Genomic DNA, 21,268 nt, shown 5'->3' with positions numbered 1-21,268 from the left:
GTCACACTGCTCCCAGGACCCGCTTCTACTCAGCTGCTGGCGACTGCGCCACCGTCAGCGAACAAGACCAAAGTGAGTCCAGCATCCTGCACTCCCTCCAAACACACGGAAGCACTAGAGTTCTCTGGACACAAAACCAGGAGGGGCAGGAGCCCTGAAGAGGAATATCCTAGACTTGTGGGCCTCCTACCTCGGTGGGCTACTTCAGCTGCAGTGATTAAAGTAACACATTCTTCTTGTTTAAAATAGACTCAGACAGAACGGAAGAGTATAAAGTAAAATACGTCTCTTTCAACCCCACACCTAGCTGCACTCCCTAGGTATCACACCATCTGCAGTTTCTGGTATATCTTTAGAGACATTTTTCTGTCCAAGTGTACTCTTTCGAATGCATTTGCAAGAGTTTTACTTATAAACAATTCATTTAATAACAATAACTGATATACAAAGCACATCTTATTTACATTGAAATTGGAAGTGGAAAAACTAAAGCAACTGAAAATGACAAAGTGGATGTTCAATTCTCCCAGAGTGCAGTTTTGGAAGTGACCACCAGGTGTCAGAGTTAGCAACAGTATTCCCCAAATTACCACTGGAAAGTTACAAGAAGGGAAAAGTGCCTGGGTGGAAATGAGATGGCGAGATGCCTCCCTAAACAGGATTATGTGGACCTTTGGCCCAATATTTTGTCCACTTAGAGTTGGGGGGAGGGGGTAAAGGGAGCTGTGAAAAAAACATGAAATTCTCCGATCATAGATTCCTATGCAGTTGGGTCCCCTTTGATCCTTAGGGAAGCTCTGCTAAGCGCTGGTGAATTTCACATGGAAAATGTAAAAATGGCTGGGCAGTCTTTCCTCCCATGGCTGCGAGCTACTTTTGGAAGCCAGGGCCATCGCTCCTCTCCTCAGTCAGACCAGAAGGAGGGATGAACACAAGAGGAGGACACAGGCAAGAAGAGGGTTCCGCTATGGGCATCCTCGGTTTTGAAAGGACAATCCAGTTCTGTATGAGGAGCCCTTCCTAATTAACCCTTAACTTCCTAGTCTGTCATTCACTTCCACTTTGAGTTCCTCCCATGTACTTCCTTTACCAGGCCTGACCTGGCTGTTGATTAGAGCTGCTGACCTAGAAAACATTCACCCTCCATGAGAGCAGGGGGTGGGGCATCTGACATCACAACTTTCAGGCTGTCCCCCAGGGGTCGTTACACTGCTCTTCCTCCAGGGGCTAAGCAGGGGCGGCCTTGCCGGCCCCACACACCCAGCTCTCCTGAAGCCCACACACGGCGGAGGGCTCCAGGAGACGCCCATGCTAAGCCTCAGCCTGTGTCTTCTCGGATCACCAACATGTGTCCCGGCAGGAAGGGGGATGTGGAAGCAGTTACGACACAGACTTACTTGTGCAAGGAAGGGACAATGACCTTGGCTCCAGAATGAGCAAACCTCTTCCCTGGGAGGGCACAGCTACAGAGAGTCAAAAAGAAAGGAAAATCCTTGCCCCAAGTCCCAGTTGGCACTTGTCTAGGCTGTTCCCGGGACCACATCCCATTTCTGGCCGTGGGTCCAGGGAAGGTTTCAGACAGGGTTCAGACCTACTACATACTGGGGCTTTTCAGGGGTGGAACTTTACTATGCAGAACGATGCCAAGCCTGTAAAAGCGGGTGGGAGGTGGTGCAACGGGAGGGGAGGAGGTAAGAAAAGATTTCAACATTCCATGGACAAAGTTACTGATATTTAAATACTACTCGAGTCTCACAATTTCCATGAATTCTGACAGGCAGATTAAGGCGATCTTTTTATGTGATTTGAATGACCTCATCTGCTAAACTGGTACATCCTACACAGGCCACACGAAGCAACAGTAATTACTTAAGTCACTATACACCTTAAATGCTATATACATAATTTAAAATGATACACCTGTGGAGCTATACACATAGGAAAAACGCCAGTTATTAAAACGTAGGTAGTATTCATATTCAAATATGACCGTGTATTATGTTTGATGTTTCAAACATAATATACAAGCCAAATGCTTCATTTAAAACTAAAAAGGGATAAAACAATGTTTATATTGGGATCTACACTAATTTACCATGACGGGTATAATAACTGTCGCTTTGATGTGGCCAACACTGGTATGGCAATTGAGATTTTTTTTTTCCATTATCCTATTACATATGACCTAAGAGGTACAGAACATGGAGCATCTCTAATAATGCTAACCATTGTTTCAAAGGGAAAGCTCTCCCTGAGGAAGGTCAGACTGAGCCAAGGGTACGGGCCCTCGCGCTCCGCCCTACTCTGCTCTGGTTTATCCTGGTGTCTCTGTACCTCAATACAAAGTCCTCCCATAGCTGCGAGCTACTTTTGAAGCCCAGGTTCATGATGGCCTCCCTCTGGGCACTGAAGTCACTGTTTGGTGTCCCCTGTAAAATCCTGAGCCCACTAGGTTCCGAATAAGTCGGAGCACCTCCCAAACCCCTGAGAAGTCTTGCTATCCATCACAAGTTCTACTTTATTAGGCCACTCAGATGACAAGGGTTTCCCAAGCCCAAGAGAGACTTCTGGTCAGGGTGTTTCCTGAGATCCCTAGGCCTCTAGGTCCTCTGGAAAAGGAGCGACCAATGGGGTTGCAGGCTGGGAAGGAGAAGGACTCAGCACCCCACCTCTCCTGTATCTAATACCTGGTTGCCACCCGCCCCCTCTAGTTTAATCATGTTTTGGGTAGGTGAGTCAGAGAGGAGGTGGGTGGTTATGTTTGGTTGTGCCATGTGTCTGGTATCCTAATGACCGTGACTCCTCCCTCTACTGAATCCTACTTCTAGAGACTCCACCTTCAAGCCCTGCACTCAGCCTGATTCAGAATCACCTCTCCTCACCAGTACCCAAGGCTGTTTCCCTTCTATGAAGCAAGAAAAAAAATCATCGATGTGGACACACAAAAACAGAAGACTTCCTGAATCAGCCATGAGTTTGGTCCCAGAGTAAGGCCACGCTAACAGCTCAGAGGTCACTGACCATAATTATCCCTCCCATAAAGCAGCCTTCCTTACCTGCAGCCAAGCAGCTTCTGAGGCAGTGACAAATAGCTGTGCCTGTTGAAACTCCAGAGGAAACATTCCTCACCAGGTCTCCCGGCCCAAGCTTCAGTGGACAGGCACCAAGAAAGTAAACAGACTAAAGCAATAGAAACGAGAGAACTGGTTCTCCTGCTCTGTAGATGGTTCATGACACTTCAATTATGTTCAACACAACATAGCCGAATTGTTTTTAACCTTTACAGAGCCTCCTGGCTTTGCCAAAGAAATATTAGTGGAGCTGAAATATTCAAAATATTAGTTGGACAAGTTGAAGCAGAGACGAGCAAAAAGATTCAAAGGTACAAATGCGTCTGTAAATGGTCCTATGTATAATCTTGGGTAGATAAGCACGGCACCTTTTCTTCAAGGAACTGTGAGTGTGGTACATTTTGGGTATTGTTTATTTGCAATGTGTGTCTCAGAATAATATAATGCATTTCCTGTAAGCAATTCCACGGTTAGTTCAGCAACTGGCAGAGGAACCCTCTGTTCTGATAGCCCCAATCGCTCTGCTGCCATGATTACCAGATTGAAGCCTAAAGTCAACACAAAGAGCTCTTAACACACAGTCTTCTGGACAATCTAACTTAGTGGCTAAACAGATGGGTCTCACTTGTAATATCTCTGCTGTGGCGCGAATGGAGAGAAGGGTTTCCTTTCCTGTCTTTGTTTCACGTATCTTCTCACCTCCATGCTGTGAAAATCTCCTTTCAAAATTTGTCAACGACATAATGCAAGCTCACGGTAAAGAGACATATCCAAGGTTCTTCTGATTATAGTATTAGACTTTTGCAAAAGAGTTACAATTTTCAATGCCTTGCAGGGGCCAAATAGATTTGTTTCCTAAGATCATCTTGAGCTGTATTCTTTTGGCCCTGAAGCACTTTCCTTTTTAAAATAACCATTCTTCTTGAAATATGGCCCACTTTTAATAGAGACATGGGTATAAGAAAGAGCTCATTTTCCTCATAATTCTATCAGAAATACAACAGCACAAGTTGGACCATAAATGGCAGGCTGACAGTCAACCTCATGTTTGGGAGGCAATAGGGAATAGTGGAGACTGTGGTGAACTGGAAAACTCATAACCAGTATAAAGGTACAAGCCACTGTTAATGCCAGCAATTAGTCTTGCACAAGTGTGAATTTAAATTTTTCTGGAGAAACCAGAAATCCAGATTCTCATAATTTCCAAATTTTTATATATGGACTCTTAAAAAAAAAAAAAAACAGCAGTCCTCAGGTCGCCACTTTGCTACCTCCCTTCAGCAACTGAAGGCACTATGACTGGGAACAGAAGATCTACAGTGGAAGTCGGGAACCCAAGACTGCCAGACCTAGCTCTGACACCAACCCACTGTGTCCCCGGGCACGACACTTAACCGTCCTGGGCCTCAGTTACCTTGCCTGAAAAGTTTGGACGTCCAAAATTCCTTTCAGTCCTAAATTATGATACAGCATAGTCAAATAAGTTTTCTCGATGGTCAATTCCCATAAGAATAACCAGAAACATTGAAAAGAACACAAAAGATAGATCATTGCGCCTCCTGCGGGTCTATTATGCCGTCTAGACATGGCCTTGGTGTGGCCAAGCCACTTGGTTGATAAAACTACAAGAATGTGAACACTTTTATCAGGCCAGATCTCCTTTGTAATAGCTACACACCCATTGGGGAAAATAAAAATTGTGTATCTCCAGTATATCCTGACTGGAGCAGGGAGACCCTCTCTATGAAACAGAACTCTCTTGGGTCTTTTAAATCAAACCCAGGGTTTTAAGGGAACAGTCTGAGTCCCAAAACAAAACTGAGCAACAGGCCACCCTGAGCCACGACTCCTGCTTTGCGAGTTCACGCCCAGCCTCCCTGCAGTGAGATCTGTGGTTGCCACACCGTGGCCTTCTGCGTGAGCCAACTGTACTCAGACCAGCTTGTTACATAAACCCAGTCATGGCCCACGTGTGAACAGGAGCACACGGCTCCCCCTGCACGGAAGCACCCAGGATTTCAGATACGGCACCTTGTTTTTGGTCCTTTTTTCCAGGGGGCACAGGAAGGGATGAAAAAAATACTAAGCTGGAAAATAATGAAGGATGGGTAAATTAAGGGCTTTTTTCCCGCTGCAAAGGTTAAAAATAGGCACCCTTTGGAGCAAACAGAAGTGTTCACATTCTTGTGCTTATATTAACTGTGTGGCTTGGGCAAGCTGAAGGCCCGAAGAACTGAAAGCCAAGTGAATTAAAAGCTGGCAGCTTCTTCACACAGGCCATCCTGACAGATAGCTTGGCTCCAAGTGAAGTGGGGAGGGGTATTCAGCACCTACATTCCTAAGCGCTTTTGTGCATCACTTGTGAACAACAGGGCCTTTTTATTTGGCCATTAGCAGCTGCCAGTAAGTATCCAGTATGTTTTAAAGAATGAATTACCTTTGACTCCAAAACCAGCTGTGATCTATCTCTTTGGTTCTGTAACTCTTAAGAGACATTTTCTTCACTGTGCCCTGGCTTTAGGTAACTAGTGTTTATTCTAAATCAGTTCATTCTTGTCGTAAGGTCTTTGTCATCTCTTCCTTTTGCGTGGAATGCTCTTTTACCCTGATCATCTAAAGGGCCGTTCATTCAGATCTCGGCCTCCAGGGTGCCCCTCAGAGAGGCCCTCTCTGGCCATGCAGTAAAAGTATTTACCCATGACCCTACTTTAATTCTCTGCCTAGCACTTCAACCTGATATATTTCCTGTTTATTTCTTTCTTTATTGCCTGTCGTCCCTCACTGTGGAAATAAGGATTTTGTGTCTTGTTCACTGTGTAATTCTGGCAGCTAGAACAGTGCCTTGAATATACCAAATGCTCAATAAATATGAGTCGAAAGAATGGATGGATGGTTGGACGAATGGAAGAACCCATCCAGCAAATGTCTGTGAAGGGCCTAGGGTGCACTGGGAAAACAATAAGGAGTAAGACAGACCCTCCTTTAAGGACTCCACAGTCTACCAAGGAAGACACACATTTCTGTGGTACAATATGGTAGAAGAAATGCTTACAGAAGTGTACCAAGCCTTCTAGCAGAGAGGAGTATGCGGACACTTTCTAAGGATGGTTAAGAGTTGGCCCAAAAAGCAAAGGTGAGAAGAGGGGTAGCCAGGAAAACACCTTGTTGAGAAACATCACAACAAAGGTACCAAGTCTGAGAGCAGACCCTGGGTCCAGGAGCCTGAGGAGGTTCCTGGGGTTGGTGCCACAGGCGAAGGAATAAGGGAGATGGGAACTTGAAAGAGGCACACACCAGTTCTTAAGGAGGAACCTCGTAGACCAGGCTCTGGATGTTAGATTTGAATCCTCTAAGCAATGGGAGCCATTGAGATGATTTTAAGTAAGAAAGTTACATGATGGCTTTAGGCTTGATGAAGATGATGTTCATGACAGTGAAGGAAACTAATTAGAGAAAAGAACAAAGTGTTCAGGAGGCTGTTGCCCAGTACAGGTGAAAAAATGTCAAGGATCCCAACTATTAGTGGTGATGAATAAAGAAAAGACAGATTAGAAAGCTATTAAAAGGATAGTCAATAGAGCTTAGTGACACACAAAATGTAGGGTTAAAGAAAATTCCAGGTTGTGGTTGGTTATCAAAATTAATCGTTCTCAATGTCGCCGGTTCAATCCCCACATGGGCCCCTGTCAGCTGCACCCTCCACAGCTGGATTGAAACGACTGCTTGACTTGGAGCTGATGGGTCCTGGAAAAACACACTTAAATAAATAAAAGTTTAAAAAAGTAAATAATTTAAAAAAAACGAATGGTTCTCATGCTTTAGGCCTGTGACGCCCTAAATCCACTTTGCTTGCGACGTGTCTGGATCTGAGTCTGCTGGCTTACATGAACTCATGGACACTTGCCCAAGTGGTTATCTATGGTCCTAGCACAAATGTTAATTTATCTGCTTACTAAGTCAATTTGTATAGGCATCCCTCTGCTGTATGTGCATCAGATCGACAATGTTGATGATTCCTCTGTTCATAAGGATCCACATATTCTTATTTCAATGCACAGCCATTTTTGGAGGCACACACTGATCCATCACCACAGAAGCATGACTATTGGTCTAAATATAGATGTGCCTGTCACCTCAGAGAAAGAACAGACCAGAAGTCATGATTCCACTTACTCCAAGGAAATTTTAAGGTGAGAAAAACTGAAAAACAAATCACTTTCAAGTTTCTTCAGCCTGTAAAACTGAAAGAAAGATCAAATTATGATTACCTTACCTATGTTTCACTTCTCTTGACCTTAACTGCTAATTGCACCCTCAGCCCCCTCTAATGCAGCCTCCACCCTGAACCCAAGGTATGTCTCACAATCCTCAGGGGGTATCCCACAGGTGCAGATAAGCAAGTATACAGTTGGTTATGGGCCAGCCGCCCTGCAGGGATTCCCCAGTTTATATATTCTCCTACTGTAGCCCCCATCTGCTGTTGCCACCTAAGAGGCTATATAATGTTAAGAGCATGGGCTCTGGTGCCTACCAGCTTGGATTTGAATCCTGGCGGTACCATTTGTAGGCTGTGTGACCTGGGGCAAGTTATATAGCCTCTCTGTGCCTTAGTTTCCACTCTTGCAAAATAAGAATATGATCTAACCCACCTCATGGAGTAGTTGTGATGATTAAGTAAGTTAATATTTATAAAGTACTTAAAATAGTACGTAGCACATAGCAAGCACTCAATAAATGTAAGCTATGATTCCTACTACCACTGCCCCTGCTGTCTCTGGGAAAACCTCTGGTGGTCCAAAGGGAGAGTTTAAATCTGATCCTTTAAAAGAATGAAAGATCAGCTGTAATGTTCAATGATTTGTAAGTGGAAAGCAAGTATAAACTGTAAAAACATGCTAAATTCAAAACCAAAGAAAAGTTCTGATATGAACTTTTAATTTGTCTTTGATGATGAAGTACCTGTCAATTGCCTTAACATTAGGACAGAGAGAAGAAAATAAAATTTTAAACATGATACCATTTACATTAGCATCAAAAACACCCAATACCTAGGAATAAATCTAATAAAAGATGTGCAAGATTTACCTAGAAAAATCAAGAAACATTACTAAGAAAAATTAAAGACCTATATAAAGAGAGAAACATGTCACATTCCTAGACAGAAAGATTCAATATTATAAAGCTATTTGTTCTCCCCAAATTGAGCTACAGATTTGATTCAATCTCAGTCAAAATCTCAGCACGTTGTGATGGAAATTGAAAAGATGATTCTGTTTTTTTCTATGACATGCAAAAGGCCAGAATAGCCAAGACAATCTTGAAGAAGAAAAACAGAGTTGAAAGATTTATACTACTAGATGGCAAAACAAAAAATTACAGCAACTAAGTCAGTATGGTATTCATACAAAGTTTTATCAACTGAAAAATAAGATACACAAACAGACCAATAGAATAAGAGAGTTTAGAAAGACATCTACACATGTACAGACCTCTAATTTATGCAAATGATACCATTGTAAGGCAGAGGAGAAAGGATTGTCTTTTCAAAATGGTGCTGATCACCTGCATATCCACATGGAAAAACCAAAGACCCTTAGCCCCTATCTCATACCAGTCACAAAGCTAAGTACTAGAAGGAGTGTAGACATAAATTGGGAAGACAGAACATTGAAACTTCCAGAGGATAACTAAGGAGAATATCTTCGTGCCCTTGAGGACAGGGAATGACTTCTAAAGTAGGACACGAACAGCACAAACCATAAAGGGAACAATTGATGAATTGGATTTCATTAAGAACTTCTGCTCATCAAGACACCACACCATGGGAGAAGAAATTTGCCATACATATATCCAATACAGGCCTGGTATCCAGAACATATAATGAATTCCACAAACCAATAAGAAAAAGGAAACACAACTTTCAAAGCAAAGGACTTGAAAAGGTACTTCATAAAAAAATATCCAAATGGCCCCCAAAAATACATTTTAAAAGGGCTCGATATCATTAGTCAACAGAGAAACGCAAATTAAAACTACAATAAGGTACTACTGGTAATGTTCGATTTCATAGCATGGGTGGTAGTTTCACAGGGAAAAATTCACTGAGTTGTACACTTAGGGATTTATCCACTCCTCTCTATATACTATACTTCACAAAAGTATGTTCTAAAAAAGAAAGAGACTTTAGAAATACATCGACCAAAGGCAATGTGTGGATCTTGTTTGGATTCACTTCACACAAGCCAATTGTTAAAAAGAATTTATGAGACAGTTGGAGTAATTTGAACATAAACTGTGTATTTGATGATAATTAAAGGATTATTAGTTTAGGTACCATGATGATATTGTAACAATGTTTTCAAAACGAGTTATTATCCCTTAGAGCTACATACTGAGGCATAAAAACATGTATTATAAATAAAATAATACCTTGGATTTGCTTAAAAATAATCAGAAGTGGGAGGGTAGATAAAACAAGAATAGATGAGTTGATGGCTCTGCTAGGTGGATGGTGGGCACCCGGGAATCGCTGTACTGTTCTACCTTGGTGTATGTTTAAAATCTTCCATAATAAAACCTTTGTTAAAGCTATAGCAAATCCCAGGTTTATGTATTTGGGCTACTTATGACTCCTCTCTTCTATCCCTCCCCAACCTAATCAAGTGGTGACATGTAGTGATGATGGAAACCATAACATTGAACCCTCAGGCTACAGGGACCTCAAGAAGTCATCTCGGCCATTCCTCCATCCATTATCAAGCCGAGTATCTGAAACAGAAGAGAACCTACCCCACATCTTCACACTGACCAGCACAGGAGACGAAGTATGCCTCTTCTCAGGATAGTTTAAAAAAAAAAAAATGGCCTAGGCACTGTTCCCCAATAAAGTCCTGTTCCCCTTCCCCAGTATAATTTTAAAAAAAAAACACAAACAAACAAACAAAAACAAAACTGGCGTAGGGACCTGGATATGGCAGAGCAATCATTCCCCCGTATTCTTTGGGGTCAATGCCAACGTGAGGTCTCAAGCAACTTGTTTGCCCTCCCTGAAAGAGTAGATTCACCAGAAGCTCCTGTGGCCTCCCTGCACTGAACCTTCTGGTCTTGTCCCTAGACATTAAGCTTATGCTATCTAGCAGCATCTCAGTTAGCTATCTTTGGCTTCTTTTGCCAGCTGACCTGGCTGGAACTGCTACTGGAGTAATCAAGTATGAATTCCTCCATAAATCAAGTCTGCCTCTTTCTTATTCCAGAATCCTAGATTAATGTAGACTTACACAATTTAGAAACCCTCATTAGACAGATACAAGAGGTTGCAAAAATAATCTGGCTCAGGCCTCCTGACTTAATATGTCTCCCAGGAAGCCTTCCAAGTCTGAGCTTTCCTAGTTCACAGTTAAACAAAATTCATTCATTCCTCTGGCCCTCATTCACCATTTCAAGATGTGACCTGTAATCTCCAGGTTGCATCTAGCTTAGTGTGCTATCCCTTTTAGGCAAAATGCTGCATTTCAGCAAGGAGAAATGAACTGTATCTTTGATAAAGAGCTTTTAGGCACTCCCTGTGGAAGCTTCTAGGGGGAGAAAACCTTTTACTGTCCCTCATGGGCTCACTTATCTAACAGTAATTAGGCTGATGAAATGATGAGGGCTTCAAAGGTGAGGGACCAACGTTTCATAAACACAAAAAAGGCAAAGTTCAAAAATAAATTTATGGGACTTGCTCTATTTCGTCTTTTGACCCCTAGGAATTTAAACAATAGGTACTTTTCAGACTAATACCCGGCATCTCCCAAAAGCAGTGTGCTATAGCTTACATATAATGTCAATTAAGTATGCACATCACACAGCTCTCCCACCACACACCAGCTACGTGACTTCAACTTTTCTGTGCTTTCGTTTTTCAGCTGCAAAATGGGGGTTACAATAGTACATACCTCATTAGGTTGATGAGAAGATTAAAGTAGTACACTACATGGAAAGTACTTAAAACAATATCTGGTAAGTGACAGTTTGTAGTACTATTTTATTATTACAGAATCCCTGCCATGGACATGTGCCATCACTGGAAAGAAAGAGTAAGAATGGAAACAGTGGAAACTTGGAAACAAAATGAAAAGAGCAACGTTGTTGAAACTCTGTTGGCTAAACCTTACCATCTATTTCTAGCTAGTATTTCTGTAATATTTGTCAATAATTTGGGGATAGAGACAAAGATATTCTGAGATAAGGGGTCAGTGGGATAGCAGGAAAGCAGACATCCTTATTATTTCAGAAATGTATATAGAAAGGCTGCTCCTATGTGTGAAGACACAAACCCCATTATTCAAGAAACCATCAGGTCTCGAACTCCTTCAGTCCTGATTTAGCCGAGCATGGCTTCGCAAGCCACAAAAAGAAGCTAACAGCCACTATTCTGCTCTTTTATGGTTAATGACCGGCACTCATAGGCTCGTTCATTCAACAAAGTTTTTCTTTTTTTTTTCCAATTAGGCTATTATGTTTTACATTTGCCTGTGCATTTACTATTATTTAGTAAAGAGCCCAATTTTAAAATAAAAATAATGAACTAAAAAAGTCCAGAAATCCTTTCAACAGTTTTTTAAGCATTATAAATAATTACCTACTATAGTCTTTCAAAGTTTTAAAAGTCTAGTCATTAGACCATTACTTCTACGTATATGGGCTGTGTATATATATTGAGGAAACATATTTTCTCATAATTAAAACTGGTTTGTTGTTAACAATCATAGTTGTATTTTACCATTATTATTTTATGATTATCACAAAGCAGGATAAACAGCATATATGAAACTGAGAAAAAGGAAGACTGCCCAAAGGGCCAGTTGTCTGCTATGCAGGGACTCCAGGGGCTATTAATTATTTATCTACTTTTCAAAGTTAATAAATAGGAGTGTCTTTTGCCCTTTATTCCCCAGATGAATTTAACCAAATGAGAGATGGGGGTGTGTATGTGCAGAGTTCACTGTCTGAGAACACAGGAGGTGCATGTAAAGGAAAGCAGCAGAGTTTTAAAAAACAAATATATTTAATGTCAATTAAATATGCACATCACTGCTTTATCTGGCATGTTTTCTATTATGATTAAGTTTTCATGAATATAGTTATAGTTTCTGCGTGTATTTTTAAAGACAAGTGTGCTTTAAAAACATAACATTTATTCATACAAAAAAGCAAAATTCAAATAACCCATCGACACTTTAAAAAGTCCTTTATGTAGTTTGTTAGAAAATGCAAACACTGAATGAAAGGATCAAATGGAAAAAATAAGAACCCCCATCCTCACCTCCCCAGTCCTTCCACCCAAAGGTAAACCACTGTGTGTGCTTTTCTATCTTACCAGGAAAAAAAAAAGTATGAACATATACTAATTTGTTTATCAAAATGAATATTATGCACACTGTTTTGTGACACGCATTTTTTATTCAGTATCATATCTTGATCCTATTACCAAATCAGTACAGGGTGATTACCACATTGTTTGCTCTTACACAGTGCTTTAGTGAATATCTTTGTACACATAGCTTAAGGTTACATGCATTTTGTTTTTTGTTTTGTTTTGTTTTTTTTAGTGTGACCTACCACCAAACTCAGTTCAACAAGTACAGCCTATCCCCAGCAGTCTATCTCAGCTGTGTGGCGGGAAAAGAATAATCTAATTTCCTTGGTTTATTTCAGTTCCTTCAGAAAATTTCCTGAGACACTGTGACTGACCCCACACGGGTCTCAGGAACAGCTTGAGATGGCTACTGAGAAAAGGACCATTTCCAGCTGAGAGGAGCTGAATACCTCTACCCGTTCACTTCTGACTGCGAAGGCTCCTGTGGCAAGGCAGTAGTCCCGTTTCCACTTGGATCCACCTGTGGCCTCTCCTACCCCCCTATCAGGAGTGTCCTGAATGCTTGTGGCATGAATGGAATGTTTGTAGAAGGGGGAAATAAGCAAGCACTGGAGAGACATGCATGGAACAGCAGGTAAAACTGCCCCATGACTATGCCCTTCATTCTATTACTCAGGTGTTGGAAACTCCCCGTTCACGGGAGACCAATACAAAGCATGACATTCCGAGTTGTGTGCCCAGAGGTGCACAGGAACACACAGTTCAGTGGCAGAGTTGGGGTAAAAAAAAAAAAAAAAGACGAGACGAGAATCCACAGCTCAGAAATATTAATAATAATAAAACCATCTTATATCTTTGCACTTAGTTGCCTCAAATCCTTTGTGAAATGGTGAAGAATTTAAATTATATTTTGAAACCTTTCAACTTAGTATTTTTCCAAGTATTTGTTCTCTCATTTGACCCACGCATCAATTTTCATCTATGAGGCAGGTAGGCTGGTGTCATTATCCCCACTTAAAAGATGAAATGACTGTGGGACATCCACGCTAAATGACTTTGATGGTTTGATGGGTGATGTGGCACCCAAGGTCAACAGCTAACTAAGTATCCTCACTTCAAGAACTGTGTTCTTTCCTGAATTCTCAAACCCAACAGGTCCAGCTTGCCAATTATAGAACCCCAAAGAAAAGCTAAGAATGAAGCTAGAGACGTAAATATAAATATATCCCTCTCCAGGAATACCTGGGATCCCGAAAACTACCTCTTCCTAATAGAAATTTAATACATTGAATAATATTGATGTTGTTAAGTATCAGGTTGAGATACCACACTTACATCTTGACAGAAGAATAGCACTCTCTCTTAGTTTTACAAAGACTTCTGTGAAAATTTGGTTATATGTTTTATTATAAACACACATACTCTCTCAACTTTTTAAAATCTAGTAGCTCCTAATTTTTACAATTAAGACACTGCCTTGGAGAGTACTAATGATTTATCATTTAGGTTCCTCTCTGATGACTTGAAGAAGGGGTCTTAGCCAGTTAAAGGACATTACAAGCAGCCTTCAAAATTAGAGGCCTACAGACATGATACTCACAGCGAGGCTAGGAGGCTGGAGTCGTGAAAGGCTCCCCTGAGGAGGTCCGTCCGAAATGAGCTGAGTCTTGAGAGACTGACTGGAATCAGAAAGGTAAGAGAAGGTGGGAGGGTGTGATCAGAGTGCACTTGGACTTCATAAATTCAGAATTCTAGTAAGAGCCGTCTTTGTCACATCAAAACTACGAAAGCTGGGCTATCCATATTCAGTTTAGACAGCAATGGGGCCCAGTTTCTTTCTCCTTCCATCCTTTTAGTTTTGTTAATGAAGCATGAGCCTTATCTGTAGCTACCACTAAATGACTGTTTCCCTGAGGTAGGCTACAGATTTTATTCAGAAGCGTGTCCCAGGGCTGCTATAGGCCAAATAAATTATTATAAGCAATGCTGCCAAAATTACATTTTGTATAAACAATAACCATAATTTTAACAATAAGGTTGTGTAACGTTCAACTACAAGCAGGGATATCTGGAGGTGTTGACTATCTAGTAATCCAGGCTCTGTGGGATACAGTGACAGATGCCCTATGGACCTTAGCTGGAACTCAGGTCTGTCTCAGGTGAATAAAAACATCGAATGTGAGTCACCTTCCAATTACACTGCCATCTAGAAGCCTATTAAGAGATGAGAACTACAAAGCTAACTCTCTATAAGATCCTGCATTGGTCTTCCTCTCCCTTCTTCCAGTTTGAGGGTCCACAGAGCTCAGATTTATACTAATGTCTCACAAGCATCATTTTTTATTATTATTTTTAAATGTAAATAGGACTGTCTCGGGGCAGCTGGTTAGCTCAGTTGGTTAGAAGGCGGTTCGATTCCCACATGGGCCACTGTGAGCTGCGCCCTCCACAACTAGGTTGGAACAACTACTTGACTTGGAGCTGATGGGTCCTGGAAAAACCCACATAAATAAATAAATAAATAAATAAATAAATAAATAAATAAATAAATAAAAATAAATGTCTCCCAGGGCCTCAAAGTTACTCTGAGTTATTAATAAATACTGTACATTTCAGGGATATAAGAAGCATTAGTTCACTCTATGTTTTTTCCCACAGGGAAACTACTTCAGAGAAAGATTTTTTAAATTTCTGAGAAAACGTTTGTACACATCAGGTGTATATACTACCAACCACATCCACGGAAATAATTGTTCAGGGTAATGTTGACCATTCACCAGGGGTCAAGATTCAGCCCAGTTCTACATCCAGGTAAGTCAAGGTGACTCAGAAGCCTCACATTTCACCTTAAAAAATTCCAGCCCGGGTCTCAGGTGGAGTCTGCATTCTCCTTAGGATGCATGTTTTGGAGGCAACTGCTTGAGCTTCGTCACTGCTGCCTAAACTGGGCAGTGACTCAAGAGGCAGCTGGGAGGGAGAAGGAGGTGCTGGGCCAGTGCTAAAAAAGAGTGGAACCCTCTCAGCGAAGTCCCTCCCCCCCTACACACCCACTGTCTTACTGTGACTTCTTGTCCCCTCAGATGTTGCTCTTATAGGTTATTTCACCTTCCCGGGGTGGAGCACAGATTCTCATCTGCTCGTCATCTCAAACCTGCTGGGATGGCCCCGGGCCCAACGCCGTGTGTGGCACCTGGCTGTGGATATGGGAGTTTCTCCACACGAAACCGAGGAGGTTGAGTCCTGGTTGCCATGAAGTGAGCCCACAGGGCCTACCCCACCCAGTGCCTCGAACTTCGGGTGGCAAAACCTCGCCACCTGCTCGACCCCCATCTCAAGCCCGGGGTGGAGAACGGGCAGTACCTCCGCACGTCTGACATTTCTAGGTCACACAAGTGTACACACGCACACACTCGCGCACGCGAACGCGGCCATCCTGTGCACGCCCGGACTCTGAGGGCGGTGACAAACTTACTCCTGACTGAGACAGCCCCGCCAGGGCGCCGGGGAGAGGCCGGGCCCGGGCTCCGGGTCGCGTCGGGTCGGGTCGGGTCGGGGTCTGGGTCGGCCCCCGCCGGCCCGCGGGCCTCTCGCCCCTCATAGCCCGGCCTGCCCCCCGCGCACGTGCCGGGTGACAGGCCCCCTATAGGTTCCATACCTGCCACCGGAAGTGAGTGAGGAGGGCAGTATAGGCATTTCCTGTGACGCGAGCGCCTGGACTCCATTAGGCAGCAGCTGGGGGAAGAATCAACACACCAGGGAGCGGAGCGGAGCGGACCCGAGGACAGAGGCGGCAGCTGCCTCCGCTGCCGCCCGCCGCCGCCGTCGCCACAGCCGGGGCTCAGCCCAGCGGCGGGCCCCGCGCCCCGCAGCCGCCCCGCCGCGACCCCCGGGCCGCGCACCCCGAGCTGCCTCCGGGAGGGGGGGGGGAAAGGGCCCGGATCCTCCTTCTCCCCCTCCTCCTCTCCCTCCTCCGCCCCCTCCTCTACCCCCCTACCCTGACCCCCACCCCGGCCCCCCTCACCCCGACCCCCGCCTCCCCTCCCCCGCCTCGCCCCCCCGGCTTCCCACCACGGCCTCTCTCGGCGAGGAAACTCTGGCCTCCGCTTCCTCCTCCTCCGACTCGGACACCGGCGGAGCCTCCCCGCCCCCGCGGAAGAAACCCCGAGCCTCGGCGGCGGAGGGAGCAGGAGAGCCCGGGGCTTCGGCAGGCAGAGCAGGCCTCTCCCCTCCGTCCTCGTCGTCCTCGTCCTCGTCGTCGTCGTCCTCCTCCTCCTCCTCCGTGGTGGTAGTGGTGGGACTCCCCCCGGCTGCTGCCCCTTCCGCCGCCGCCCCCCACCGAAGTAGCGGCCACAGCCTGGTCAGCGGCAGCATCATGCAGGCCAACGGGGCAGGAGGAGGAGGAGGCGGCGGCGGCGGCGGAGGAGGAGGGGGCGGCGGGGGCCAGGGACAGACCCAGGAACTCGCCTGCCTGTCGGCCCAGAACGGGGAGTCGTCCCCATCGTCGTCGTCGTCCGCGGGGGACCTGGCCCACGCCAATGGGCTCCTGCCTTCCGCCCCCTCCGCCGCCAGCAACAATAGCAACAGCCTGAATGTCAATAACGGGGTCCCCGGCGGGGCCGCCGCCTCTGCCACCGCCGCAGCTGCCTCGGCCACCACCGCCGCCGCCTCTTCCTTGGCCACCCCAGAACTGGGCAGCAGCCTCAAGAAGAAGAAGCGGCTCTCCCAGTCGGATGAGGACGTCATTAGGCTAATAGGACAGCACTTGAATGGCTTAGGGCTCAAGTAAGTATCCTTTCCAGGCAGCTGGTGTGGACAGACCGAAGGACGGAGGCTACCGGGGGGTGGGGGTTGCCAAGAGCTCGATCAAAGAATCACTGCTGGGCACGCAGGGCCCAGGACAGAGGAGGACGCAGCTCAAACTGGCCGACTCAGGAGGAGGAGCTGACCCAAGGGGAAATAAGGGAAAATCAATCAGTCTGACGAATTATGAGAGTAGACGGGGTGGTAGAAACCAAAAGGTCTCCCCCTCCCCACACACCTTCAGAGCTTAATTGTCTGTCAATAAAGACAGATGCGGGAGTGTGTCTCTGTCTGTGTTGGGGGAGGGGTGGATTAGAGCTGGTGGAAATAATGAACCTTGGAGGATTTGTTTTTCAAGTATATCTCAGAGGCATCTTTGTGGGACACCTCCCCACCCCCAGCCATGACAGACAACCCAGGCAAACTACCAATCAGAAAAGACAATCACCTACAAGTGTTTATGGGAACTGAGGGGCTGGGATCATCTGGAAGGAGGTTGTTGAATAAATCTGATGGGAATAATGAAGTAAGATACCACGTTGCTGTCATTTAAAGGCCCTTCCGTGTGTACACGAGGCCTACCACTAACTGGGCTGCAATCCCAATTTAATACCAAGAAGATGATTGCCTCTGAAAAAGGGACATCTGATCTGGTGAATCATTTATTTTCCAATACAATGTAGGTGGCCTTGTGTACCTAAAATAGGGTGAAGGTAGACAACGACCTTAGCCCAAAACCACCGTTTTGTGTACACACAAAGAAAAACTAAGGAGGTGGAAGGTAGGATTGGTGTCAGTGCCTGGGAGCCTGATGGAGAAGCAGAATCAGGCTAAGGGGAAAAACATGGAACAGTGTCCTAGCTTCACAGCATAGATAAAAAATAAGCTCCAAGGCCAGCTAATATGTAGTTTTGGATTTACAGATTTCTTCTGGGGAGAGGGTGGGGAGAGCACTTTTTAAAAGTGACATAAGTGTTTTGATTCTCGGGCAGATTATTGCACTGTTGAACCAAAATAAATGGGGCTGAATAAGAAAGCAGTGAAATATAAACAAATATGTAAGACTGATAAAGGAAGATTCTTCGATATCAAAATATCTGATGGAAGAAACTACATTTGATAAGGTTCTAAGCTCTCAAAGAGAAATATATATCATAGGAAGATTTATTTCACCTTTTTTTGCCAAGGATTCGTATGAAAACAGGTTTTGTAAATGCTAACAGAACATATTACTGAGACAAGAAGCAAGCTGACAGCAGCAGGACGAAATAACTCGTGACTGTTTGGAACCCACACCATAGTAAATTTGCTATTTTTAGTAGAGAGAGAAAGAGAATGATTTTTGATGCTGGATTTATTTTAATTTTAAAGACTGACCTAGTAGAATTTCTATGCAAACATAATACCTGAATATAAGGCTCTTCCCTAACAGGTCATATTCTATCACCTTGTATGGAGCTAACAGCTTTTGTCTTTTGAAATGTAGTAACATGGTTAGTATGTAGATCCTGGTTTTTCATTTATTTAACCCGTTGGTTACAACACGTTTTTAGAAATTTTATACTTCATTAAACTTCTGAGGCATCAAATGGCAAAAGTGGGAAGAACTTATTTTGATTCTAGTGTCAAAAAGGCTTTTAACTTGATATAAATAAAGGTGGCAGTTTAAAAATCAAGTTTGTTTAGCCAAGCACATTAGAGCTATTTATTTCTTTCTTCATCATGAGGTTAGCTTAAAAACTTTGGCAACTGTTTTCATAGGCATTAGTTTATTTGGAAGAGTAAACCCTAAAGTTGGTCAGGTCTTTTTTACACTGTATCTCTCCTGCAGCCAGACTGTTGATCTCCTCATGCAAGAGTCAGGATGTCGTTTAGAACATCCTTCTGCTACCAAATTCCGAAATCATGTCATGGAAGGAGACTGGGATAAGGTAAAGTAGGGCATATAGAGCTGTGTGACTGCTGCTAAAATTATATGTTTGATGTGCATTTTGTGACATTTCTGTTTTTTTTTTTATACCAATTTTTGCAGGCAGAAAATGACCTGAATGAACTAAAGCCTTTAGTGCATTCTCCTCATGCTATTGTGGTAAGAGGCGCACTTGAAATCTCTCAAACGTTGTTGGGAATAATTGTGGTAAATACACTTTTGTTCTTAGTTTCACATTTATGCTTATTTTAGTAGGTTATTGATAACTCTAGGCTTCTGCCTCTTATAAAAGATAAGACCTAAGAATAATTAAATTTCATGTAATTAGATTTGTAAATTAGGATGAGTGTTTATAATTTAAGTTTGAGTTTTGCATTTTTAAAAGCCATATTTAGGAAGTGTGTCATTTGAACCTAGTTTATAAATTAAGCTTCTATAAAACTATATTGAAAGATCATGCTTTCAGTGCTATTAATAGGAGTTGTATATTTATGGAGTAAAGGATAAATTGTACCTTTATATTATTTAAAATACTCAATGTGCTGGTAAACAATGTGTTTGGGTGTGTGGATATCAGTATTGCCTTAAGTAGCTGAAACTTTAATTATTATTTTTTAATCTTTGGGAATTTTAATTATGGTTAATTCAAACCAATTCCATTGGTGTGCTCACCATTTTCCATTCTTGGATTCTAGTTGTGTGAATTGACAGTGTCAAAATTTGTGTAATATGTATCACTCGTCTGTATGTACATACAGTGGTCTGTATGTAAATTTCACCATTGGGCTCTGCTTACTGGCCTTATTTCCCCAACAAGATCTATTTAGTAGTTTACCTGTTAGCCTCTTTCATAAATCTTGATGAATCTTTTATACTGGTAGGCTTTAATTCTTCAGTAGATGTTGGTGAGGGAGAGGAGGGGATAAGTTTTTTCCTGAGTGCTTGTGATTGGAAACCATGAAGAATCAGCTGCTGGCTGCTGGCTGCTGGCTTTTTAACTTCTAGCTGATTCATTTGTTGTCAAAAGCAGTTTCCTGTCTGGTGGGGGAGGGAAAGAGGGTGAATAGGAAGTGAAGTAGGGAAACCAGCTGTTTGTTAAATATTTGTAAATGAGTGTTACTTTCTGATTTTTTTAATTGGGTCAAACATTAATCTTTCTTTCTTTGTCTGTAAACCTAATAGAACCTCCTGGTTTTGCTTTTTGGGTTTGGTTTGGTTTTTTTAATCTTAATTGCAAGAGTTTTCAAATTCTTAATGTAATTTTATACAATAATAATCCTAGATAATGGACTTCAGGTGAATTAAAGGTGCAAACAACCATGAACAAATATGGGTTCCTTTAAATTGATGATCTAGTGTATTATCTTTTTTCATTTAGCAAACACTTAAAATACTAAAATTTTTAAGTTACTGTTGAATCAGACGATTGATAATAAATTAACTCATGGAATAATCAATTCCATAGTAAGTTTTAGATTAAAAATGAAAATACAGATGTTAAAATAAACATCTGTTCAAATGGATCACAAATTTTCCAGTGACTAAATTTTTCCCAGTCAGTGTATTTAGAGTTTTAAAAAACCCATACACCTCAGTATATTTTAATTGGGCAGCTTTTCATAAATTATTAGCTCTGACAGAATGGAAGGTGACCCTAAAATAAAGACAGTTAATGGCCCAAATAAGAATTGGGGTTTTTTTCCCATTGAACAAGTTAGCACTGCTTGTATGGTAATAATAATGAACTTGATGGGCTATTTTAAAATAAGGGTGTGATCTCTTGGAGGATTGTTTTCCTTTTTTAAACTTCACCCAAATTATATCTGTACTTTAGTAGTAAAAATATGAATAGGCTCACTTCCTCTTTTTTTCTTAATTTGTTTATAGTAATTTGAGACTTCTGTGTTGGATTTAGATTATATCTCATTAGAAACCTTCATTAGAAGCAACATGTAAACTGAAGAAAGGTAGTTGTAGATAATAAGGAGCAATCCTTTCTTTTTGCAGCCTGTTCATTCTATAGAACATTCTAGGATCTAATAAAAGATGAAGATTAAATCTCTGGCTGAGCCTCACGCCATCAAACTGTTTAGGTATTTATACAAA

General features: G+C 42.8%; 2 protein-coding genes across 12 annotated transcripts in view; one reads left to right on the top strand and one right to left on the bottom strand.

The window, feature by feature from the left end:
* Positions 1-16,299, bottom strand: part of CNIH3 (cornichon family AMPA receptor auxiliary protein 3) — a 181,209-nt gene extending 164,910 nt beyond the window's left edge. For 3 of the 10 annotated variants that reach the window (XM_033099733.1, XM_033099729.1, XM_033099721.1), the window contains exons 1-2: positions 16,088-16,299; positions 14,033-14,111 (exon numbers count right to left, since the gene is read on the bottom strand). In XM_033099733.1, the coding sequence (XP_032955624.1) occupies positions 14,033-14,111; positions 16,088-16,125 (117 nt within the window). In that variant the 5' untranslated portion in view covers positions 16,126-16,299. The other 7 variants (XM_033099725.1, XM_033099728.1, XM_033099723.1 and 4 more) reach the window with 5 other exon arrangements.
* Positions 16,300-16,472: 173 nt separating this feature from the next.
* The window catches only part of WDR26 (WD repeat domain 26), a 36,230-nt gene continuing 31,434 nt past the window's right edge, over positions 16,473-21,268 (top strand). Inside the window, exons 1-3 of one of the 2 annotated variants that reach the window (XM_033099459.1) lie at positions 16,473-17,214; positions 19,064-19,163; positions 19,265-19,369. In XM_033099459.1, the coding sequence (XP_032955350.1) occupies positions 16,805-17,214; positions 19,064-19,163; positions 19,265-19,369 (615 nt within the window). In that variant the 5' untranslated portion in view covers positions 16,473-16,804. The remainder of the gene's footprint in view (positions 17,215-19,063; positions 19,164-19,264; positions 19,370-21,268) is intronic. The other variant, XM_033099458.1, reaches the window with a different exon arrangement.

Source organism: Rhinolophus ferrumequinum, chromosome 27 (genome assembly GCF_004115265.2).
Source record: "Rhinolophus ferrumequinum isolate MPI-CBG mRhiFer1 chromosome 27, mRhiFer1_v1.p, whole genome shotgun sequence".
Taxonomy (NCBI): domain Eukaryota; kingdom Metazoa; phylum Chordata; class Mammalia; order Chiroptera; family Rhinolophidae; genus Rhinolophus; species Rhinolophus ferrumequinum.
The sequence above is the reverse complement of the archived record's forward strand: the minus strand, read 5'-3'. Positions and strand labels throughout refer to the sequence as shown.